Source organism: Protopterus annectens, chromosome 9.part0 (assembly GCF_019279795.1).
Source record: "Protopterus annectens isolate FY-2018-M chromosome 9.part0, PAN1.0, whole genome shotgun sequence".
Classification (NCBI taxonomy): domain Eukaryota; kingdom Metazoa; phylum Chordata; order Ceratodontiformes; family Protopteridae; genus Protopterus; species Protopterus annectens.
The window spans coordinates 684,344,151-684,369,925 of record NC_056743.1 but is presented as its reverse complement, the minus strand read 5'-3'; the positions used below and the strand labels follow the sequence as shown (position 1 = coordinate 684,369,925).

The 25,775-nt window shown below is 39.7% G+C and overlaps 1 protein-coding gene across 1 annotated transcript in view; it reads left to right on the top strand.

Annotated features, from left to right (window-relative positions):
- TCF19 (transcription factor 19) overlaps positions 1-25,775 on the top strand; it is a 224,737-nt gene that overhangs the window by 13,963 nt on the left and 184,999 nt on the right. The window contains exon 2 of the mRNA XM_044083291.1: positions 25,518-25,775. This exon is cut by the window's right edge and continues 514 nt beyond it. Coding sequence (XP_043939226.1) covers positions 25,518-25,775 — 258 coding nt within the window. The remainder of the gene's footprint in view (positions 1-25,517) is intronic.

Sequence of the window (25,775 nt, the reverse complement as noted above, 5' to 3'; positions counted from 1 at the left end):
CATTCCTTTAGGCAGCTTTCCATAAAATTTCCAAAATATCTCTAATACCTCTATACAGGATCTCTATTTTTATTGCTATACTTTTTTTCTGTTGCCAAAGTCATGTTTAAAAGTTTTTGTGCTTTGGAGTTATAAACTGCTGGTTAACAGCCATCTTTCTAAACTCATGCATAATACCACATACTCTTTTACACATTAACACACTGCATTCGTGCCTCTTGTTCTGAGATTCCCTTTATTTTGCAGTACTTAAACCTTTGTCAGCCCCTCTTAATAAATCTTACTTTTTTTAACCATATCCTTTTTTTCTTCCATATTTTTAAACTTCTCTTTTATTTTATCCCAGAAATTAGAAATTTCTTCAGAAGTTATACCCATCTTCCCTAGTAATTGTTGAATAATTTCACTACCCATTCCTTAAATTCCTCTCCTTTTTTTAACAAGTAGGTGGGGAAGAGCATGTGTCTCATTTATATTTCATTACCCTGCATTTTTATCTTGGTTGTTGGTGCATAATCTGAAATAGTTAATGGGTGTTGTTGAAGCTTGCAGTTAAATGCAAGTGTTCATATGAAATGTAATTTGGCTGGTCTAGCCCTGTTACTGTACCTTTGGGAATATGTAAATTCTGAGTTCCCGCTACTGGATTCACAGCTTCCATACCAAATACTTTCATAAATTTCTTCAGAACTCCACCCTTTTGTGTTTTTGTCCTAGGTCCTACAGATACATCCTTACTATTGCAAATAGAGTTCCAGTCCCCACCTATATGTAATATTTCCTGCTGAAAGCAGATTTTCTCCCCTCATTTTCTTAAGCTCCAAAATAGCAGTTTTGGGTGGAAAATGTCGTAATCCTCCTCCCTTATCAGTAGTACCTTACTACCACAAATCTTAACCATTACTGTATCCCCCCCCTCGTCTGTCTCTACTGAGGCTCCTCTAGCAATTGGTAGTACTACTGTATTACTTTTGTCTCTGATTCTGCTAAACATCCATTCTGCAATCCTTTTGAAATCCTTTATCAAATTCACATGCTCACTTCTTTCTAAATGTGTCTCCTGTAGCATTGCTGTTTGCTTTCTGCATTTAATATAATTCAATACTATTGCCTTTTTCGCCTACCTGTGAGGATTTTCACATTGAACAGCAGATTGCCAAAGCTCTGAACACAGAATTCAGCACCAGTGTCAACGGTAAAGGAACAGGGCGAGTCCTAAATTAGTCATTATTAAAAACTTTTAAAGCAACTTTCGCTAGATTTTAGTTACAAAATGCCATTAACAAACACATTAGGAAGTTATTGTCCCGTCTTCATTTACAAATATAAACAATTTAAAACAAATAATATGAATATTAGAAGTATAAAAACTAATCTACACATGTCACAATGCTTTTGTCTACCTGTCAAGAGCCTTCAGTTTTAGTATTCAGACTCCATGATCCATCTTAATTCACTTTCCAAATTTAAAAGTAGTAAGAGAACTGTAAATATTTCTGCTCAATGCCATTTGATTAAAACCATGAAGTCCTTCTAACCAAAATAGGGTTAAAGTGCCCCTTTTCCCAAATTATTTCTTTTAACTTTCTAACCATAGATATGGGGCATCCGCTTTGTAATAACATTTTCCATTAAATTACACTGTTTCAAGAAATCTGATTCCCTTGTGACCATTCGGGCAGCTCTAAAGAACTGTCCTTTTATGATGGTTCTCTTTTTGCTGTACAGTATGTGCACTAGTATAGTGAAGTTAAGTGTTTGAGTACATTGGTTTCCTATAAAGGTTTGCTATACATGTGTTGGCATTAAAGTTCTAAAAGTATATCAAGGAATGGTATACTTGTATCATCATACTGAAAAGTAAAAATCTCTGTACTGTTATTGAAGTTGATTAAATTCCTCCAGCTTGTCTTTGGAATCTTTACAAACAAATAAGTCATCCAGGTACTTGTATAAAATGTAAGGGCATGCTTATACACACTATTCCTGACAAATTGTTTTTTCTCTACACCACAACTAAATCTGAAACAAGTAAACCACAATTAGAACCCATGGCCACCCCTGTTAATTGCAGGTAATGCTTGCCCTCAAAGTAGATTAAAATTATTTTTCAAAATAAGTTCAAGCATTTCCTCATATGTATTATTATTTTTTTTCTTGTGTAATGTTTTTCTCTTGTAGGACCTCAGTAAACCATTGCACACCCAGTTCATGTGGGATAACTTTACAGAGGTCTTCATCGTCTGTAGTAACAAGTAAATATTTTTTTTAATTCCACCAAGTTAATCTTCTCCAAAAAGTTCCAAGAGTCTTTGCACATTTGTTCTTTATTATTCGGTAAACTCTTAAACTAGTTTCTATAGATTTGTGCGCAGGTGCTAGTTATATACCCTCTATCAACAATTGGCCTCATAGGTGGATCCAAGTATGCTTTTATGGATTTTTGGGTATTCCAAAATTGTGGGGATTATTGGTGAGGGCATGCTTAAATAAATTCTTCTCTGGGTATTCTACCTTCTATAAACATGTCTTTTTAATCTGTGCTCTAATTTTTTTATAAGCCTAAACTTCCCCATCAAGAATATCCAACATTCTTTTATTCCATATGATCCATTAACACAGTCCCACCACCCTTGTCCAGATTCATAAATCCTGATTTTTTTTTTTAATTTTTCTATTTGTAGTCTTACACTAGATGAAATGGGTTGAAAGTCACATGCGTTGATTTTAAGAAATTTCTTTTACTAATAATCTCACATAATTCTTTATAGAATTGTATTGCCGGGTAAAGAGGGGGACTGAGAGTCTGTAGCAGGTAGCAGATCATTTAAATATTAACCTAAAGTTAAGCTTTCTAGTGTGTTTTTTAATGTCCATGAAAACATTGGCTATATTTGCATTGTTGGTGGGACCAAAAGGTATTTTGTTTAACACATCAATTGTTTCGAAATCAGGCGCTACAGTTGTATAGTTAAAGTCCCCACTACTGTTGATTAAAATATCCCAGCGAGCATTAGTGTTTAAAGCATCCTTTAATAATGTCTGTAAAATGTTCATTAAGGGGCATATTGTAGAAAAGCCATTTATTATCTCCAATTGTAGTTCTTTTGGGGATGTGAACGGTTCCAGTTGTACCATTTCCCCCTTTGCCAAGATCAGAAAGGCTAACCACAATTGGAGATAAATGACTTGTCTTCAATATGCCCCTTAACCAACATCCTTAGTAATGTCTGTAAAATGTTCTAACACTAATGCTCATTGTGATATTTTAACCAACAACAGTGGGGACTTTAATTTATGCTGTAACGATTGATCTTGAAACAATTGATCTGTCATCAAAAGGTATGTCATTTGTTCCCACTAAGAATGCAAATATATCTAATGTTTTAATGGACATTAACCTAAAGTTAAACTTTCTAATGTATTTTTATGTTTAACAATTTGCCAGATGATAACCAACCCTCTTAAGATTTCTAGTACATTCAGTCCCTTTCTTCGCCCAGAACTGCAATTGTAAGAAAAACTGGGATTGATTTTTAAGAAATGTTTTTAATAATGTACATGACTTTCAACCCAACATTTCATCAGTGTAAGTTAGAAAATAGAAACATTTTTAAAGAAATCGGTTTTAAGAATTATGAAGCCAGACCAGGGTGGTGAGATTGTGTTAATGGATCATATGGAATACAATAAAATGATGTTGGATTTTCTTGATGGGGAAAAATTCATAAGTGTACTTGATCCACCTATGAGATTTTTGATAGAAGAGGGTCTATAAACTTTGCACAGGCGCTAGTTCTAGACACTAGTTTAGAGTCTATTGAATGATGAATAGGTGTGAAGACTCTTGGAACTTTTTGGAGAAGAATAACTTGGAATTTAACAAAGATTCACTTGTTACTATTAGACATTAAAGACCTCTATACTGTTATCCCCTATCTACTTTTAGGGCAAGCATTAACTGCAGTTAAGAGGGGTGGCCATAGGTTCTAATTGTGGTTCTCTCTTTGCAAATTTGCCCCCCCCCACAATGTACCATAACCAGTTTGTCATGAATAGCATCTATAAGGATGCCCTTAGATTTTATATGCGGTACTTGGATGACAACTCTCTCGTTCGGAAATCTTCCAAAGAGAAGCTAGAGGAATTCATCAATTTTATTAATACTGAGTTTGGTTTTTACTTTTCAGCATGACTATACAAGTATATCATTCACTGACATACATTTAGAGAAATTATTTAAATTTTTGCTATATATATGTTTAAGCATTATAGGAAACCTCTACATACTCAAACACTTAACGTCACTATACTAGTGCATATCCTATGCAGCAAAAAAGAGCCGTCATAAAAGGACAGTTCTTTAGCGCTGCCCAAATAGTCACAAGGGAATCTGATTTCTTGAATGAGTTGTCATTTAATGGAAAGTGATTCTACAAAGAGGTTACCCCAGATGTATGGTTGGAAGGTTAAAAGATAATTTGTAAAAGGGAAACTGGGCACTTGGCTATTTTTTGTCAGAAAGACTTCAGGATTTTAATAGGTTTTAACCGATGGGCATTTGGCAGAGTAATCTTCACAATTCTTACTACTTTTAATTTGGAAAGTGAATTAATAAGATGGTTCATGGAGAAGAACTGGGTTATATTTAATGATGTCGAAACTAGCACGAGGTTAGAGAATGGACCAGTCCGTCTTTATCGAAAGGGTAGTAGTCTAAAAAACCTATTTGAGAGAAGCGCCACCATGACACCGGTACTGTTTAAGGTATGAGCAAATGTGGCTGCTATCACTATTGTAAATTTATTTAAGTTGGTACTGACAACACGCTTAAAGACGACCATTTAAGATGAAATATAATTTTAACTGCCTGTCTAAAAGTGCGATACATGTTGCTTTATGCCAGGTTTGTAAAGCATATTATATTGGAAAAACTAAGCAGACTTTTAAAACGGTGGATTTATGAACATATTTACAATACAAGAAATAACACTAATGCACTTGCAAAAACACAACTAGTTAGTCTCGGTCATCAGTTCAAATTTACTGTTTTGAAACAGATTTCACCTAACACTAGAGGTGGTTCTTGGTCTTGTCTTGTAGAAGTCAGAGAATTGTATTGACAGCTGTACTTTAATGCTTTTAATTACCCAGGACTTAACCAAAACTGTTCCATAGTCCTTCTTAAAATTGAAGGCTCTTGACAGGTAGACTAAAGCATTGACACATCTGTACACTCATTTTTGTTTATTTTTAGAATAGTTTTAAAGTTTATTAACTTTTAATATTCATATTTTTTTAAATTTATTATATTTGTGAGTGAAGTAGGCAGAATAACTTGTTAATGGCATTTAATAACCAATATCTAGTGAAGGCTGCTTTAAAAGTTTTTAATGACTAATTTATTTATCACGACTTGCATTTTGCGATTTATTTAGACTGATTTCAGGTTGGGAGCATTTCTGAAGAAGTTCTGTAGATATGTGATGAAGGTGCTTGTGTTTTTTGTACTTGGTGCTTTCACTGCTTGTTTTGGGTATTTCACAATTAAAAACCACTTTGATTGGATTGTAGACAGTTGACATTGGTGCTGAATTCTGTGTTCCCAGGATATTCACATCCAAAATCTTTTAGTGTAGCCATTATGATGATTATTCCAACCTATTTATATATGGCAGCTTTTTTTAACCATCTGTTTCTATCTTTTGTGTTGCATGAACCCACTATTTTGCAGTTTGATCCTTTTACACAGTTGTTTCTTGTCCCCATTTGAACCTTTGTCATATTTTGCAACGCTTTTTTTCTTTTGTTTTTATGAAAACTCTGAAAGAAAATTCCCCCCCCCCCCACACACAAACCTATAAACACACACAACTATGTACATCATCAAATGAAGTTTAACCCTTACATTAGTAGGGTCCTGCCTGCACCCTTGTGGCAGATGTGTAGTCTGAGCTTCATCTGAAGATTACGGAGGAAAGCTCATTTTGTATTTTATTGATAGTTTAGCTTGTTTCATTTCACCTTTATTTAAGCCTTCCATTTTGCCTATAGCTGCATACTGCTGAACAGATTTCAGTGGTGCCCTGTATAATCGCAAACGCCTTGAAAGACAATTTTCTCCTAGACGTGTGTTGGTGAACCCTCCCAAGCTTCCCTACTGCATTGTGGGAAACTTAGTTGCGCACTGAGAAATGTTTCCATAGTTTTCACCCATAGCTTTTTTTGTTGATCCTAGAGCAAATTCTGGACAAACTAACCCACTCCCGAATAGTAATTGGGTAAAAACGTACCATAATGGATGGTCAGTTTCCAACCATTTCTCTGGCCAGCCTGACTGACATGGGCATCCTAAAGCAAAGTAATTGTCTCACGTATACTGACAACCACTTACTCCTAAAACAAATACAAGAAGTGAGAACAAATTACATTAGGGATTTGAAATCATTTTTTCACATCAAGCAGGTTGTCAACATATTCACATCACCTCTCGCACAAAACAAGGTCACAACACTGAAACCTACATGTGTGGAGGTACTCGGGAGGTCTCTGAACTTTTAGTAGGCTTCTCTCAAGTGCAAACCACTTGCACACACTGCAAGCAATTTGGAATCCACTGCACATAACATACATACATCAGTGTCTCAGCAAATAAGCCAGTAAGGCAAAACGCCTCAAAACCAAATGTCCTGGTCATAGGTGTCTCCATAGTGAGACACACAGATATCCCCCTCACCAGGCTGGAGAAGAAAGTCGTCCTGGTCAGCTGCCTGTTTGGTGTTGGGATCCGTCCAAGTCACTCGATTAACAATTACCGCTTTGACACTGTCATAGGACGTGTTGGGGTGAATGACTTGAGATGTACCTCCCTGGACCATGTGAAGAGAGATGCGAGTGAACTCTGTGCCGTAAGCAGCATTCTGCCTTCCAACAAGATGATGCCACAATGGAAACAAAAAAAAATGATTTGACTTCAACAATTGGCTTTGCTTCTGGTGACAATCCAGGTGGATCAAATATCTGTCAGCCTGGGAAGACCATACTGCTTTTCCAGAGATGGTCTTCATCTGTCTGCTTGCCTTTTTGGATGCTGGCAAGGGTGTTTGCCTCCCCCATAGTGCCTTTTTTAGGCAGTGTCAAAGCAACAACATTTTCAACTTAAAATCTACTTCAGACAAACTCAAGGTTATGCTGCTTAATACTAGGATCCTAAACAAGAAACTGCTCTCCTTGGAACCACTCCTTACCTTGGAAGATGTCTATATCTGTGCAGTCACTGAGACATGGTTCAAGGCTGCAGGCAGCACCCCAGCTGTGCAAGGCTACAATGCTTTCCACATGTTCAGACCCCAAAACGTGTGTGTTAAGAACCAACGATGGTGGTATATCCATCTTCTTCATTAAAGCCAAATACACCTTGAGACTGGTTAAACAGTATGACCTTCTCTTCCAACTAACTATAGGTAAAGCACCCTACCACATCATTGCTAGCTACTGGTCTCCCAGCATGAACCAAGAGAAGCATACTGCCTACCTGGACTTACTACAGTCTCACTATACAACCATAAACTTTGGTTATGGGTTATTTTCAGCTATCCTTCGACTGGGTGGCGTACAAGAGCACAAACATGCTCACCCTGCGGTTCCTGGATTTTGTCAGTACAACTGTCCTGGAATAGCTAGTCTGCACCCCCACAAGGGGCTCAAATGTCCTAGACTTAATACTCACCAGCATGGGAGGTCACTGCAGTTACCCCTGTGCTTTGCCCTACCTGGTAAGGTCCAACCATGAATCTGTCTCGTTTTAAGTAATGATGTAAATTAGGGGTTTATTCCAGAAGCAGAGCTGTTTAATAACCCTGTTCAAGTACAACCTAGACAATTGGTTGGGAGACCATAAATTCACCCTGGGGTTGGCACCAATGTTTCCTCATGGACAGGGAACAGTTGGTGCTGATCATAGACTAAAGGCGCTAGGGCCATTGGCCTACTAACCTCCTATGATCCTCCTTATAGGAACAATTGTCCAAATGGGCAGCTGCACCCAGATGCTTTTAACCTAAAGTTGATCTGTATACTAAAAGCGCATGGTAAGCCTGTTCTCCTGCTTGCATGAATTGCTGTCTGTTAACTTTATTCCCCTCCCATATGTGAAAAAACATATTGTATACTTTCAGAAAACATTAACTTTTAGCCTTAAATGTACTGGCTATCTTTGAATTGTGGGTCTATATTCGCCAAAAGTTATCTTTAGTGAATGCCTATGTCGCTGAATAGGTGTTAGCTGAAAATAGCTTTTGGTGAACCAATATAGACCCTTAAAGTAAGACACTGTTGTAGAAGTACATTACTAGAAAAGCTGCTTTTTTTTAATTCACTTTCAATAATTTCAAATTTTATTTTATTTATTTTGCATTTGTTGACTGGGCTAGTCCAACTCGATATATGTCCCTTTTCAGTGGAGGCCCAGGGAGAAAAACACTGTCATTTATAATATGTGACATTTACAGATAATTATCACATTCATTACATTTTGTTGCATTTCTGTAAACAGAATCATGGTACATTTCAGCTATGGTTAGCCATTCAAATATTTAGCCAATATATTTTAAATATGAGCGAATACTCTTTGTAGTTAACAGAAAAAGTAGGTAGCTTATGCACTCTTAGTAGTTAACAGAAAAGTAACTAGTTTATACAGGTACGGTGATTAGTACTCTGAGAAAATTGAAGTAGGTAGTCTGGGTTAGAACAAGGGCATAGCCACTATGACTTAAAGTATGGCTTCAATTTGCTTTTAAATGTTGTAGAGGTAATTGTGGTTAGGCCTTTTGGGAGGGAGTTCCAGTTTTTGCCCACAGTATTGGCGAACAAGGAGTCACCAGCCAAATTTTTAGCTTTGCCTATTTGTACAAGGAGTCACCAGCCAAATTGTTACTTTACCTATTTGTACAAGTAGTTTATTTGAGGAGTGTAGGGTCTTGAGGTTGTTATATGGGGGGATTAGGTTAGTAAGTATTGGTGTGTTAGGTTGGTACAGGATCTTGTGGGCAACTGTTAACTGGTTAAATAGTATTATATTTGGCAGTTCTAGCCATCCTAGCTGTTTAAAATTATCACAGTGATGGGCTCTGAAGGCAGACCCAGTTGCAAATCTGGCAATATTGTTGTAGGAGATTGCTAGCTTGTTCAGGTTGCTTTTCCATAGTTTCGTATATATAGGCAAGGCATAGAGAAGGGTAGAGATCAAGTGGGTATGGGCAATGGTGGTCCTGGCTAGTGGAGTCAAAAAGTATTTAATCCTGTATAGGGATCCTAATTTTTTGTTGACCGTTTGTTTTTATAGTATTATTAATATGGGAATCAAAGGTAAGGTTGTCAGAACCCCAAGATGTTTAGTAGTACAGTCAGGAGATATAGTACCATTGCTAGATGTGACAGTAAAATTAAGTGGGGAGGCTGTGCGGGTGGGAGTAAATAGCAGTTTTGTTTTTTTTGGGGGGATTCTCAATGAGTCATCGATGTAGAAGCCATTTCTCGACTGTTACACATTTGGGTTGGGGACTGTAGGTCAGATGGTGAGGTGGCATATTCACGCGGAATCCACGTATTGGATACAAGTAGCTTGAGGTATAACAGAGTATAGGTCCTTTATAAAAATAAAGAATAGGAGAGGGCCTAATATGGAGCCTTGAGGGGACACCAAAGGCAATTGGGGGTGGGAGGATAAGTTGTTCTCCCATACGACAGCCTGCTGTGTAAGTATGATTGAAACCATTTAATAGTCAGTGTGTCTAGAGACAGTTTTTTTTAGTATATTAATGAGTAAGTGGTGGTTAACCATATCAAAGGCTTTCGAAAGATCAATGAAGAGGGCTGCGGATAGTGTCGTTGCAATTTTTAGTCATTGAAAGATAAGAGAGCAGAGGTGGTGCTATGAAATGGTCTAAAACCATGTTGGCAGTTGGCTAGTAAGTTCTCTCTTGGGTGGTTTAACAGCTGCTTATGAATGCATTTCTCCATGGTCTTTGCCAGTGGGGCTAATATGGCTATAGGCCTATAATTTGATAATTCATTGGAGTTGCCACCCTTATGCAAGGGGATAATGTGTGAAATTTTCCAGAGTAATGGGATAGTTCCTTCAGTAATAGCTGGTTATATTAATCAGGATGGAAATTGGGAAGGCTATGGCTTTTGCAGTTTTTTGCAGGTATTTTGCAGGTAATAGGTCTGCCGAGAGGGTGGTAGGTTTAAGCTTATGTAAAAGGGTACAGACAAGGGATGTAGGAACAGATTGAAGTGAAATGATGGGGGTGCATTAGTGATGGAGGCGGTTGATGATTATGTGTCTGGGGATAGCTGATTGGCAAGAGATTGAATGGGGTCTGTGAAAAAAGTGTTAAAGGTATTGGCTATTTGCTTGGTATTATCATGATCAGTCTCTAAAGGAATAGGTGTGACTGAACAACCTGGATATAAGAGTTTATTAATGCCTGACCAGAATTTTTGTGGTTTATTTTGGTGGGTTTGTTGAAGCTCAAAGTAAAAATTTCTTTTGTGTAACAATATGGCTTTTTTTTGTTTTATTTCTAAGCTGTCTAAACTTTAAATTGATCTACAGGGTTTTTAGTAGAACGCCAGTTTGCCACAGTTCTAAGGAGGATTTTTTGTTTGGTAGTTTTTCAGAGCCATGGGGCTGGTTTCGTCCTGGCTCTTAATTGTACTTGTTGGAGCATGGTAGTATAAAATGGCTAGGAATTTTGAATTAAAGTATTTTACTGCTTCCTCTACTTCCTCTAGAGGTAGGTATTTCAGGGGTGACCAATCACATGCAAACTTTCTTTTTGAAAGTTGTCTGGGTTAAAATTCTTGTTGGTCCTTATTGTCCAATAGGTCGTTGGGTTTGGAATGTCACTCTTTTTTTTTTTTTTATCTGATTATGAAGGTCCGTGAATAGTTGCTTATATCTTTGGGGCGGGTTCCTATAAGTTTGGTGACTGTTTGAGAATCCAATCTAATGTGCTTTCCTTGCCATAAGTTTATTGGCCCTTGTAGGGGATGTAATGGTTTGAGTAAAACCATATAAGTTAATGAGTAGGTGGCTGTTCTGAGGAACATCTCCTCCAGTTGATATTAGTTGCCAAGTACTATGCTTTTTGCTGAACAGCTGCAGGATTCTTCCCTGTCGGTGTTTTCTCTTCACTATTTCTAGTTTATTTTCTTTGTCTCTCTAAAGCAGTGGTGTGCAACGTCTGGCCTGGGGTTCAAATCCAGCCCTCCATGCAATGCCATCTGGCCCCCCAAGAGTAACGAAAAAAAAAAGTGAAACAATACTATGCCTTACTTCAGTCATGCAAACTTTCAAGCACGTGCTTATTTACCTAATTGACTGCAGTTGCACACACCTCTAATTTTAGCCGCGGAAGTAACTATTCTTTCTTCTTAACTTATAGCCTGTAAACAGTAGTAACTTTTTGCAAGAATTTGTAATAAGTCATGGCTGTAAGCCAGAATAAAGTTAAATGCAAAGTTGATGTAGAAAACGGGCAACTTCATGACTGCTGTCTTAAGTAAAAATGCCAGTCACTTGTACCTATTAACTCGTACCTACTTACTATGTTTTGAGGTGGTCCGCAGATGCATTAATAATTCGTGTAGTGGCCCTCCCCACAAAAAGGTTGTGTCCCACTGCTCTAAAGCTTCTTGGCTGGTATCTAGCCAACATACTCTCAGTAATTTGAGTTTTGCTTAAGGGCCAGTAATTTTTTTCAGTTTTTTCTCTCACTGGAAGAGCTGATGTTCAGTGTGCAGCCTGATGACTGTTGTGCAAGTATGAACTGGTTTTCCCTACTCCATTTTGCAGAAAGCTTCATTTTTCTTATACTTGCTATGTATGGTAATGACAAATGAATTGCACATGAATACTTAATTGTTCCAGCACAAATGTTTCCTAAAAAAATTGCTTTGTTACTGAATTCTTAATGTAAGCATCTAAGCTAATGTATAACCAGATGGTATTAAATGTAGATGACATTGGAATGTGGGAGTTTAGCATAAATTATTTCAGACTGTAGGAGCTTAATGTATACATAAAAGTAATTTTCTGTTCTTTCTGCATGACTGGAAGTGTCAGTTTGTTTTTCTTAATCAAATGTACAAGAAATTACAAATTACTATAAGAAAAGAGCTACTGAAGTCCATTTTCCACTAACACATGCAGCTCACAGGTATCCATATTTTAGCTAACCATTCAAGTATAGGTGTAACTGATTTAGTAGGTGTCACAAAAGAGATACTGCCAGCCCAGCTACCTGGAATTTTGTAAATTGGCATTTGTGAATATCAATGTGATGTGTACAAGATGCTAATGTTACAAGTGTATTAGAACTGTATGTCATGTATATCACACTGCTTGAAGGTGTTTGCAAAGTGCTGTTTGGAAAAGAACAGAAATGTACCTACACTATTGTAACAGTGGAAACGAACACAGGAGGTTAACTTCAGAAAAATAGCTGAAATTTAAATTACGTTATGGCTGTGCAATAAAAGATATCTTTCAGTTTCAATGCAGCAAGGAGAGATTATGCCTAAAACTAGAGTTTCTGTATTTTCTTTAAATGTGGAGGAATGTAAATTGTTTGACTTTCACCATCTGCTAAAAGATCTGGAAGTCTATGTATTTTCACAGGTCGGTGCTAATTAGTGCTTGCTTTCAGCAGTGGGGGTTTTAAATAGGAATATAGCAAAGCTTAGCTTAGATATTTTTCTTTGAGACTGTCCTGCATTATTGTTTTAAATATTTCCTGTTACTTTGAACTCTGTCACTGTACATATATATTTAGTATGGTCTTGTTCTTTATTTTTTTTTTTAAGCCTTTTATTGTGACTGATCTGTGTAGAGATATTGAAGTTCTGAGAGTACTTGCATATTTGACACTGTGTGGCCACTTCTAATAGCCTTGCTCTTGGTTAAACTGCTCTTTGTATTCTTAGTGACATAAAGGATGTCCAGTCTTATGTAAAGGGCCGTAAAGTAGCTGATAGTGACCGTTGGCAGTGGAAACTACGTTTATAGTCTGAGCAGAAGGGGGAATTGCTAATAAATCTGCCTTTCCCAGGTGTGCATATGTAAATCCTACCTCAAAGGGTGAGTGTCAGCTACTTGGACAGGGACATGAAGCAATGGTCGGAAAGAGAAGGGTGCTGGAGGTCTTGGCTTGGCCAATCAGCTGAGATCTCAATTCTAGCTATGCCAGTGGGGAGTCTTATTGGGGATTTGGCGAAAGAGGGAGATACCAGCACTGGACTGATTGTGGTCTCGGTGTGCTCCTTAAGGGAAATTGCACTTTATGCAGAGAGCTGCATCTGGAAATAGTGTGTGCATGTACCTGTCATCCTCCCAGTGTTGCCAGTGATGTGAGGATTGAGGCGCCTTGATTACTGGTCCAGTGGTGGGGCATCACAATAGGGAGTAAAGTAAAGGCTTACAGTATCTTGCTGGAGTCTAGTTGTGTCATACAGCTTTGGGTTTAGTTGTCTTAACAATATTAAATAACTTAATTGTGCTAAAAGAAAAGTCATCAGTTTAAGTAGTTCTGTCACGATCTTGCAAAGTCAGACCATATGTCGTCTTAACCTCATCCCACTCAATATTTCCATAAATATTTCCATTTGTGGTTTTTTTTCACATTTGTTCTTTATACACATCTTCATAACATTTCTGAAATATTTCTAATATCTCTCCAGAATCTGGTTTATTTTTCTTGTTATAGGCTTCCTAAGTTTGGTGGCAACCCTTTTTGTTTTCTGTTGCTCAAGTTGTATTGCTTAAAGTTTTTGTGCTCTGGAATTCTTATCAAAATAGTTGTCTTTAGCTCTGCATTTGTGCCTCATATTCTGAGAGATTTCCCTTATTCTACAATACTTTAAACTTTCTCAGCCCCATAAGGAATTCTTATTAATTTTTAACTATACTTTCCTTTTTCATTTTATCCCACTCACTAACTATATAACTTCTGAAGATATCTGTCGTCTTCTACTACCATTCCTTAAATTCCCAACAGGTAGGTGGGAAAGCACCAGTGTCTCATCATTACTTCATTATCCTACATTTTTATTGGAGCATGATCTGAAATAGTTGTATCTGTGGCAGTTTACAGTTAAAATCACACATTCATGTGAAGCATGATTTCTGTGTAGTCTAGCCCAGTTATTGCACCTTGGTGAATGTTAATCCATCAGTTCCTACTACTGAATTCACAACTTCCATTCCAAATATTTTCATAAATTTCTTCAGAAATCTACGCTCTTATGTTTTCCTTTCTAGGTCCAATCCCTACCTACAAGTGGTTCTCCATGCTGAAAGTTGATTATTTCTAAGCTCCATGATAGTAGTTTTAGGTGAAATGTGAGTATGTGGCAGTGTAATTCTCCACCTTTGCCAGTAGCCCTAGTTAGTATAATTACTCCCCTTTTCCTTTGCTTATGATATTCTGTTGAATATCCATCCTGAAATCCTTTTTGTCAAGTTCACATCCACATTTTTTCCAAATGTTCCCACGGAATTACTATTTTTGCATTCTACATCTAGTATCATTACTCTGTCCTTGTATATACCTCTAAAGCTACTTGTGTTCAAAATAATATGGATAACAACTACGAAGATAAAAACCTTGTTTCACCTATTACACATTAACAAACTGACATGTATATTTCCATCCTTTGTGTTACATGCACACACTGTTTGGCAGGCTGATCTTTATACAGTTTCTTTGCATCTCCATTTGAAGACTTTTCAAGACTTAATTTTTTGTTTGAGGGTGTTCATTTTCAAAATATCCCCATCCCCTGTTAACTTAGAACAATGCACAAAACTAATATAGATCTTCAGAAAATGAAGTTTTAACTCTTCCATATTGGAACAATTGCCCCAAATTTATAACTGTGCACCCACAGGCATTACCAACCCTAAAATTAAGGTTGCCCGTGCTAACGTGCATGCTTTGCTGTCCGTTCTTTTCATGTCTCTCACCCTCCCCGGTATAAAACAGCTTGTATCCTTTCAGAAAACATTTAATTTTTATCCCTAAGAAAACGTGAACTGGCCATCTTTAAATGAAATTAAATTGTACACTGTTCTGTTAAATGTATTAAAACTGTTGTATAATTGCAGACTTTTCGCTGAACTACTTGCCATTTTTCCTAATTTAGCATTTCCCTCAAAGAATGCTCAGAGCTCTCGAGTAATTGCTTGTACCAGCAGACATTTTATCTTTGTGAAAGTAATCCGCAATGAATCTTTGTCACTTGGAACAGAATATAATGGAGACTTCTCATTGAACATTTGCTGATGGGAGGACAAGCTAATATCTTTGCAGATTTTTCATGGCTTTCATCATTTTGTCTTGTTTTTCAAGCCTATTTACTTACCAAAAAAAGTGTTTATAGTCTAAGCCAAGGGCATTTATCTAGACGTTCACTATTGTAAAAATAAGAGAAATGTATTACATTCTACATAATTCCAGGGTATTCCAAATTCTTCTAATCAACCCCTGTGTGCGTTTTTTTTTTTTTTTCTCTCTAGCGTTTTCTTTTAGAACATTGCAAGCCAGTAGCTGAATTTTACTCAAGGTGACAATATTACTCTCTTGTTTCTCTTTCTTTTCACACTGGAAGAGCAGTTGATGTCCTTATATTCAACACTGCAGTATTCCTTACTAATGGGATTCCCTGCTGTGAAGCCCTCCGACCAGTTTACAAAAGTCCACCATTGCTTTAAGGTATGCTGAACGGGTTCCTATTAAGTGATCGAAGGCTCATTCTTTCAAATGCGCCTTGATCGAACTTAAAAGAACGAAAAGGCAAAATAGCGAAGCGGCTTTTAAGCGAATTCTTTCCCTCAAAGAATTTGCTTTGCCGCTTCTGTTACTTTGCCATTTTCGGCACTCTAGTGCAATCTCGGAGTTGGTATATTTAAGCAGTGGGGTTTGGGGGGCAAAGCCCCCCACTTTATGTATTGTTTTAGTTTTTGGAACAGCGATTTCCCCCCCCCCCCCCACAACCCGAGAAAACACTGTTTTGAGTGTTCGGGATTGTAAGCTTTTGCTTACATAGGGTCGATAAATCAGTGTTTGTTTTTTTAAGCTTTCACCGATTTTAATATAGACCCATGCTGAACGTCAGCTGTGCACTCCTTGCGTAAGGTAGGGCATAAAGGTGATCAGGTATGTCATCATCAGAGTGAGGAATGTCTTTCTTTGACTCTGGCAGTGTCCCAGACTAGCTTGGCTCCAATACCTTTGGAGCGGGTCTTGGATCTGAGATGTTTGTGCTGGACCTCGGGGCTGATGTCTGCTACAACCTTTTTGGAGCCATTTCCTCTCCCTGGAGGCATTGGCCCTCAATAGCTAGGAGCCAGTGCCTTCTGGAGGTGTCAGATCTGGGGTGAGCTTGTTCTTCTCTTCTATGGTGGCCCTTTCTAGGGTTGGGAGGTCAGGCCACCCTGGCGATGCCAGCCCTCTGCGCCACCTGGAGGGGATTCTCCACACCGCGAGATGCGGTCTCTTCTGCCAGGTCCTATCCAACCCCCTGCAGATCGGGGCTTTGCTCCCATCTGTCCTGTCCACGGTCAGCCCTTCTAGAAAGCATCCAGACTACCCCTCAGCAAGAGGTCCCCCCTGTCTGAGGAGTCCTCTCCTGAGTATCCCACAGGGGAGCCTCTTCGGAAGTGACTGTGCAGGAGGAAGCACCTAGACGCCCCTTTGGAGTCTTTGACAGACGACAGTGACTTCAGTGAGAGGGAAGGTTCCCCCGATCTCCACCTGATTATATCTCTTTTGGGGCTATCTTAAAAATTCTGAAAAAAAAGGGTGTCAGATCATCCCAACCCCCTTTCTCTGAGGAGTCAGTGTTCCTGGAGGCATTTGAGATGGGCTAACCTACATCCTGGGTGACCCCACCAGTAGACAAGCTCATTGACCTTATCGTCCACCAGGCTTGGAAGGAGCCCGACACCTTGGAGCCCATCCTCAAGCATGTGGACAAATACCTTAGTCCCCATGGTGACTGCCCATTTTGGAGTAAGGGCGTCCCAGTTGATGCCATTATGGTGTCTGCAGCCACTAAGAAGCTTAATGAGCAGAGCTCCACTGTTCATCCCCAGAACAAGGAGTCTCTGGCTTTGGACAGGCATGGGAACCCCATGTATGCCTCAGCCACGTTTACACTGAGAGCATTGAATTACTTGGCACACTTCCTTCAGAGAGACCTGATTTAAGGAAATCTCAACCTCTCTGATGCAGTCATTATCAGAGGAGGACCTCAAGCATGTTTCTCCCCAACTGACCACTATGTCGTCTGTCGCTAATTCCTCAATGGGTTAATTTCCTATGTTGCAGAAGGAACCTCTTAAGCAAGTTGGTTCAGGCATAGCCCTCGGGAGATGTGCCTGGATGAGGTTGTGTGGGGTTGAGGACCCCTTTAAGACATCATTCATTAATGCTCCCTTTGACTGTTCCTCTTTGTTTGGGTCATCCGTGAAAAGAGACTCTTGCGCACAGCGAGTAAGAAGGTAAGAACCTATCCTCCATAGGGATCAGGCCCCCCCCCCCCCAGAATGGGAAGATAATGGGGTTCCATAAGTCTCTAGAGTCTTTACCAGATTTGCAGGATGAATCCTCTTCTAGAGGAAGAGGATTTAATGGTAGCCATCGCCTCAGAGGGAGAGGGCATCCACAAAATCAGGGCTTCAGAGAACTCTTCTCAGACAGGCCCTATCAGCACTCTTGAGGCGCTGCCAGTCTGTCCCACTCTAAAGGCAGTCGGGGGCAGACTATCGTTACACCCAAACCCCTGGACAAACATAAATGACACCTGGGTGTTCCAGAGGTTACTATATTCCCTTTTCCCTTCCTCCTCCCAGTTCCGGGGCACATCTCCCTGATGTGCTACCCAGTGAGAGGGAGAAGGCCTTTCTAGAGGTCTAAAAACTTTTAGAAAAAGTCATCCAGAAGGTTCCACCCTAACAACTAGGATGTGGAATTTACCCGCGCTTCTTTCTGATGCCAAAGAAAACTGGGGAATTTCGACCGATCTTGGAGCTGAGCAGTCTGAATTTGTAAAGAAGTCCAAGTTCTGCATGTTTACGGTACAGTCCATTCTATGCAGATCTGCAGAATGAGTACTATTATATCAAAATAGACAGGCACTCCAGGAGATATCTGCGCTTCAGGTTGGGCACCAATAGTTACCAATTCAGAGCACTGCCCTCTGGTCTCGCCACTGCCCCCCCCCAAGGTGTTCAAATGTATGGCGCAGCTCCCCTCTGCTTGCAAGGATTCCAGGTGCTTCCATGCCTAAATGACTCCTTCTAATGGCACCTGCAAAGCAGCAACTACTTCAGGCTATTCAGGTTATGTTGCAGCTGTTCAGTTGCCTGGAATTACAGTGAATCTGGCAAAATCCAAGATGTCTCCTGTATAGGACATCAATTTTTGCTGTTTACTGCTGACAAGAAAGCAACCTGGCCCATTGTCTGGACCTGTGGAGTTGGTGTCCTTGGTGTAGGAGTCTGTCCTCTGGTCTTATTGTGAGGTGATCAGAGGGTATGGGGAAATGTTAGGAAGAAATCTGGCTCTAAAGTTTACACCCTTATCAGCCAATATGTTGTCTGTCTTCTGAGGATGAGGATATGTTGTGTGTTAATTTAGTGCAGTGCTGGGAATTGCTTCTAAGGTTTCTGAGAGTTATTAAAAGGCCTTGTCATTTTTCAGTTCATACTTTTCAGATTTGATGTGGCTTCTAAGCACTCTCCTTTTGAGTTTGTTACATTTTGGGGTATTTAGCTTATTCTTGGAGTAAGTTTCTTCCTTTTTATTGTGTAGTTTTATACTAGGATTCCACCAGAGGTTTATTTTGGAAATTAACATTGTATTTGCACCTCATGGGGACCAATGCCTTGATGCAATCATTTAGGTGAGCATAGAAACGGTCTAAACATAGCAATGTGAGATGGTGTCACTGGGGGGCTACTTATATTTTCGGTCATTGGCCAGCTTTAATAGACATCTAAACACAGATGTGTGTGATAGATGGGGTTTAACCTTCAAAGTGAATGTGCTGTGGTCTGATTTGGCCACTTATAGGCAACTACAGGTGTAGAGCCTAATGGATTTATTTTGGTGAGGACAAGATCCAATATGTAGTTGAGAAGTGCACTAGTTGGTATGAGCTAACATTTTATGAAATCTAAGGTGGTGTGCATACTTGTATGGGGGCCTGTACTTCCACATTAGAGTGCTTGCTTCCAAGCACCAACATGGAAGACTACTGATGAGTGTCAGCTTAGTAAGCTGAATGCATGTCAACAGGTTGCTTTTGTATGCCCCTCTCCTGGAGAAAGTGGCAAACCATGGCCTGCTACCCCCCCCCCAAAGGATAGATACACCCATTCTTCCCAGGCTAGCTGTGTTTGATACCAGGGCTGTTAATTGAGACAGGGTCACTCAGATTATATTCTAGGCTTTATCCCTGTACACCAGCGGAGCAGATGTAAAAGCCATTTTTCTTAAATGTTCACTGGTCAAAAATGCAGGTAAGAAATTTTTGTCATGGTCGCAAACATGCATGTTTGGCTGTAACAAGTCTGTAAAGGAGCCAATATAGGCGATAGTACAGATAGATGTATTAGAAGGTTTGACTGCCATAAAGCAACCTGAAATTCTTCTCATTAACATAGAAGTAGCTGGGCAAAGTGTGCATTTATTTTTCCAATAGCTGACTCATGGACAATACCTTCATCCAAACTTGTTGTCAGAAATAAAACTATTGCTTCTTGTCCATAGAGCTGGGAGCTGGTTGCAAAATTTAACATTTTCTATTGGTTCCAGTTAATTCATGGGAAATGTATAGCCTCTTTTTACAAGTACAATATCATGAAGGCTGAAAGGGCATCTTAAATATTTAACGTTTCATGCTACTTTACACACGTCAGTATAATCACTGCCATAAACATCTTATTGTGTTTAATTACAACTTTGGATTAAAAACTGTAGGTGACTGGTCACCTAAGTTTGAATGATTTGCCAATGTATGTACTTTGGCTAAGAAACTTACTTGGGCTTGACTGAAATAAGTTTTACAAAGTCCAAGCTCATTCTTCCTAGACATTAAAAGTAATTCTCATCAATTTTCACAAGTCTCCTCTGTCTGAGACGCATCCATTATCTTCTCCCATTGAGCTTGTTCAGTTTTAGTGCATTAAAATAACGTGCGTCTCCATAAAATTCTTCTTGGTCCAAATCAAGTCCTCTCTGGGTAGTGAGTACCATTTTATTTTTTTTGTGTTAAGCTTGTAATAAATACGTACATATGAATGCAATAATGAATGTATGCATTTTAGTGAAACCTTGGAAAGCCCCAAAAGGGTGAGCATTCACAATATTCAAACTTTTTTTTCTTGGGTAACATCATCCTGCAGTAAAAGTACATCATTTTTAAACTTTTAAAATTCATATCCACTTTTTATATCTGAAGATTACAATGATCTTAATATTTGACATTCATTTCAACTCCCCATCCAGTTATGAATAACGTGCATATGTTTGTTGTAAGCACAGGCTGACGTACATGCGAACAGTTCCAAGGTAAGTACTAGGCTATCTGCCTGAGGGCATCTATAAGCCTAGCCAGAATGTGTTGGCTTTTGCCACCCCCTTAGATTAGTTCCCTGTGCCTCTGTCCAGCAGAGCCATTAGTTGCCTGTGTCCAGCAGAGCCACTGCAGTGATCCCCGGGGTAAATTTTCTGTTTCCCATCCATTCGTCAAGATTCCTCTTGAAGAGTGTTAGTGAGGGGCTCTGCCTAATGTAAATTGGAATCCTGCCCCAAAGCATGGGGAGTCTCTGGGACAGGAATCTATCCCTCCAGCACGTCCTATTTATCATTGTGGTGAGGTTTTGATCCCTAGAGTGTGTGGCTCTTAAACAAGAATCTTCAAGTGGAGCATGTCCATCAGTTTTGGGTTGGAAGTGGCCTATATGTCAGGCAGAGGTCCCCTCTGAGTAAGCGGTATGCAACAGAGTACAGCTGGAGTTTCTTCAGTCGGGCTGCATAGGGCATCTGTTTGAGGCCAGTAATCCTCTTGGTGAGGTACTTCTGTAGTCTTTCCAGCTATTGCAGGTGTCTTGTAAGGTACATCCCGTTTTACTCTATGATGGGTCTGATGAGTAGAGTGGCACAGTGACCTCTTTTTTGTTCTAGATGCGAACCCTTTTGTGATGGGCCACATAGAAGGATTTTCTAACTACCTTGGAAATATGGTTATCAAAGGAGAGATTACGATCTACTTGGGTCCCCAGATCCCATATTACATTTCCTGTATTTAGGGGACTTCCATGTATGTGGTAGTTCACGGGTACTTTTTTTTTTTTCCCAAAGGGGATGACTATGCACTTTTTGGCATTTAGCTTGAGGCCATGATTTTGACACCAGGTATTCGTCTCAGTGAGACCCTTCTGGAGGATGTCTGTATCATCTGGAGAGTCAATTATGGCCACCAGTTTGCAGTCGGCGAACTTGGATCAGCCATAGTCCTCCTGTGCTTGCCTGTACCACTGAGCAGTATATACCGAACAGGAAGGGGTCCCAGGACTGAGCCCTGGAGAACGCCACTTGGTAACCGGTTTAGCATCTGACCTAGAGTCTGCAACTCTCACCATGTGGGTTCTATCTGTGAGCCAATTGCAACCCATCTCGTGATGTAGGGATTTATGTTCAGGCTGATAAGCTTGTCTATAATGCCAGAATGTGTAATATTGTTGAAAGCCTTTGCAAGGTCTAGGTAGGCTGTGTGGGCCTCCTTTCCCTCGTCTAAAGCCTTGGTAACGGTCTCTAAGAAATCCACCAGGTTTAAGAGGCATGATCTTTCCTTAAAGCCAAACTGGGTAGGGTCCAATGTTTTGGAGGTTCCCAGTGTCTCCGTTAATGAGTTCCATGATGATGCACTCCATAGCCTTGCAGACCACGTTGTGGCTCCACCTTTGTTGAGCGGGATAACTGTTGCTGTGTGCCACTCTATGGGTATGTAGCCTGTAGAGAGGCTGAGTTTGAACAGTGTGTTTAGGTGAGGGGTTAGTTCATTTTGGAGCTTGTGTAAGACACAGCCTGGGACACCGTCCGGTCCCATTGAAGCTGTATTTTTGGCTTTGAATAGGGCTGTTGTAACCTGTCTGTGATTGCCGGGGCTGTACATTCTTCTGGTATGGTTATGGGCCCTTTAGGGGGTGAAGTTTGCACTAAACCTGTCTGCCAGAATGTTGGCAATATCAGTCAGTTCAGTGTATTTTGTGCCATTTTGCACTAACTCAGAGCAGATCTGAGCGTTTCCACTTAGGTTCTTGACACAGTTAAAGAACGCATTGTGGTCATCCTTGGAGTCCTCTGCAATTTTTCTTTTGAAGCTAGCCTTGGATGATTTTGAGGGATCGTAGTTTCTTGCTGATACTGATCAGGGATGTCTTTCCTCCTTGGGATTTTACTCTCTTCTGTACTAGTTTCCTCCTTCTATTGTATAGCTTATTTATGGCAGGGGTCTACCAGACTGGTTTCCTTTTCTTGGAGTGAGTCTTCGTTTTGCTTGGGATAGCATGATAACCAGTATGGTGGTTGTTTGGTTGTGGTTGTTCCTCCTTCTCCTCCTTTCCCGGTTAGGGGTCGCCACAGTGCAACTCCGGTCCACTAATGATTGGCAGTAGATTTTTATGGTGCCGAGGTGCCAGCTTGAAACCCAACATTCAACGAAGGCACGCCCATTCACGCATGTCTTTCTAAGGCCACTCGACCGTGGGGAGGACATGCAAACTCCACACAGAAGGCGCTCCAGCCAAGAATCTAACGGCAGAGCCTCTTGCTGTGCAGAGACAATGCTACCACTGCACCACCGTGCCTGTGTTAACCAGTATGCTAGCGATCATCCTTTTTCTATAGTGTTCAAGCCATGTAACACATTTCATTGGTGCAGTCATGAACATGTAATTGTACATGGGCGATACTACCCAAAGCAGCCTTGCATAGTACAAAAACCAAAAAATATTCTTAATTTGACTACATATCTGAGCAGTAAGTAAATGTTTGGTCCTCAGATGTATAATGATGCACAAGTAAGCAGTCATGCTGTGGGTGCAATTAATGTAAAATATGCCTATGAGCATCATAGCTTCTAGCTTATACGCGTTATATCCTCCCCAAGCAGGGGAGTGGTGTAGCAATATTGATTTTGTTTTTTAAGGTCAAAGGCAAATCATGCTACATAACTTCTATGAAGACTTAATGACGCTATTAGCTGTGTTGCACCCATTCATTTTAGTAACGACAAGTGAAAACTTATCTGATGTTGGGGCTTCCTATTTGTTGGATTTGGGCTTCCTTGTTGCAAATGTAACAAAAGCAGAGGTTCACTGGAGACTTTTAATGGGATTCAGAGGGGCACCAATTAGGTACATCTGAATCACATTCTAGCTAAGCAGAGCATGTTTAGTTGCAAACCATCTTTATAAAGTATGTTTTCAGTGTCTAAAAAAAAAAATTACTGTCCATATAACATTTTTAGTTGAGATCCATTTATCTAATTCATAAAATGACCTTAAATGTTCAACTTGAGTGAAAATACACTGTTCACTTTTCATCATTACTTGCATCCGAGTCTGTTACTGCGGTAGCGTTGTTACCTCACAGCAAGAGGTTCTCCTGTTCGATTCTCTGTGTGGCTTGGGAGTGCCTTCTGTGTGGAGTCCGCATGTCCTCCCCGTGGTTGGGTAGCATTCGAAAGATGTGTGCGTAAATGGGTGCGCCTTCGTTGAAGGTTGGGTGTCGAGCTGGCACCTCTGCATTTTGTAAGAATCTACTGCTAATCATTAGCGGACCGGAGTTCCGCTGTGGCGACCCCCTTGCCGGGAAAAAGCTGAAAGACAAACAACTTGCATCCGAGTCTAACCATGTAAATTTGTGATGCACACCAGACTACCTGGCACATTGGAAAAAAAACACCATGATAGCACACTTCTTCTATGGCCAGTAGAAGCCAGGTGATGAACACCCATCAGCCTTTTCAGTCCCATCTTCCCCTTCATTCTTCAGCAGTACTTCAGCAACCTTAACAGGACTAGTCTCTGTATTACCAAAATTGCAAGTCACCTAAGTTAATAGATGTGGATGTTGGATAATCTAACTTCAAATTCCTATACCTGTATACCACTAGGCAAAACACTTAACTGCTGGAATTTTATACAACTGGAAAATGCAGCTTGTATTGTAATCTTTTTTTATTCCATTTGAAAATATTGCCTCTGCTGCCCTGAAAAATTGACAGATTAAGCACAGGATGACCTTCAACAGGTACAGCTCTTAGGGAGCTAGCATAATTGCTAAAGTACTACATGTACTTTCTCATTCCAGAATACAAACGAAACCAAAATAACCCTTGCCTTTCTGCATTTCTTCCACCCCAAAGATAGTGATTATCAACGTACCCTCTCTCATTTGTGTTTTTTGAAAAAAAACATCCCAGTGCCGTTTTGGTTTTAACAAATTCCAGACTTACCCTTTTACAACATGTGTCCTTGTGTGTATCCACTTTTTTTCCTCAAACCTTGCCAGTAGTGTGCTTCACTGGCATCAAAGCTTTGTGTTAATTCACCACTATCTTCTAACTGCTAGTAATGACTCAGCTGAGCCATGTGCTCCTCCGGGCGCACGTCCTGCCTTTAAACAACCCTGATTTCCCATTCATTTTAAATCACAATATTCAAATTTTTAACACTGGGGGATGTCTATCAAATAAGTAGTACCCATATGCTGTCCTGTTGTACATATTTTTTAATGTATTGCTATTTTGTATGTACAGAGTCTATGTTTTTATACAAGATTTTGTTGTACTTAATTTTATTGCTGCATTTTGTTACTTATGATAGGTCACAGCTAAAAAAGTACTGTCTAGGTCCAACCTACTTGGTTTGTATGAACATGTGCATCTCCAGTCTACCTATGAAGAGCTTGTTTTCAGACTCGTGGTTGATGGCGTTTATCCTGTTTACTGCAAGGCATATACATTTATGGCTATGGATGTCTTGCCTTGTGTAGGTATTCTGACTCGTACGAATACCTAAAATCATGAGACATTGTCAGCATTTTACTCCATTCTAATAATTTTATTGTAGCCTTTATTGCTATAGATGTCTTGTTTGCATTTTCTTGGTCTGGCTTCAACCATTATGTTGTCCCGTTTCATCCTGTGCTATGCATATAATGCACAGTAGTACTTAAGCAGAGTTGTTGACTTTGGCACATCAGAGCCTGAGCATTATTTTTCTTAAATGCTATTGGTAATGTATATGCTGTTTCTGTGGTACATAATTATAATGTAGCTAAGAAACCATACAGAAAATGCTTCTGAATTAATGCTATGGCTTTTTTATGGAGTAGGTCTGTTCTCCAAGCTACTTTAATTTTTCAACTTTCTTGCAGGGACATATATCAACAACATTAGGATATCTAGAAACCAGAGAGTGGAGCTTTCTGACAGTGATATGGTTACCTTTGGTCTGTGCGATTCCAACCAAATCCCTGAAGGGGCAGAAGCTATCCAGCCAAAGTCGGAGTTCTGTTTCCTGTTTCAGAAAGTATGGGTTCGTCCAGATGAATTTGATGCCATCACTACACCAAAGGCACAGACCTCGTGTGGATTCCGACCGGTCTCAGCATCTGGAAAATGCCTTAAGCCTC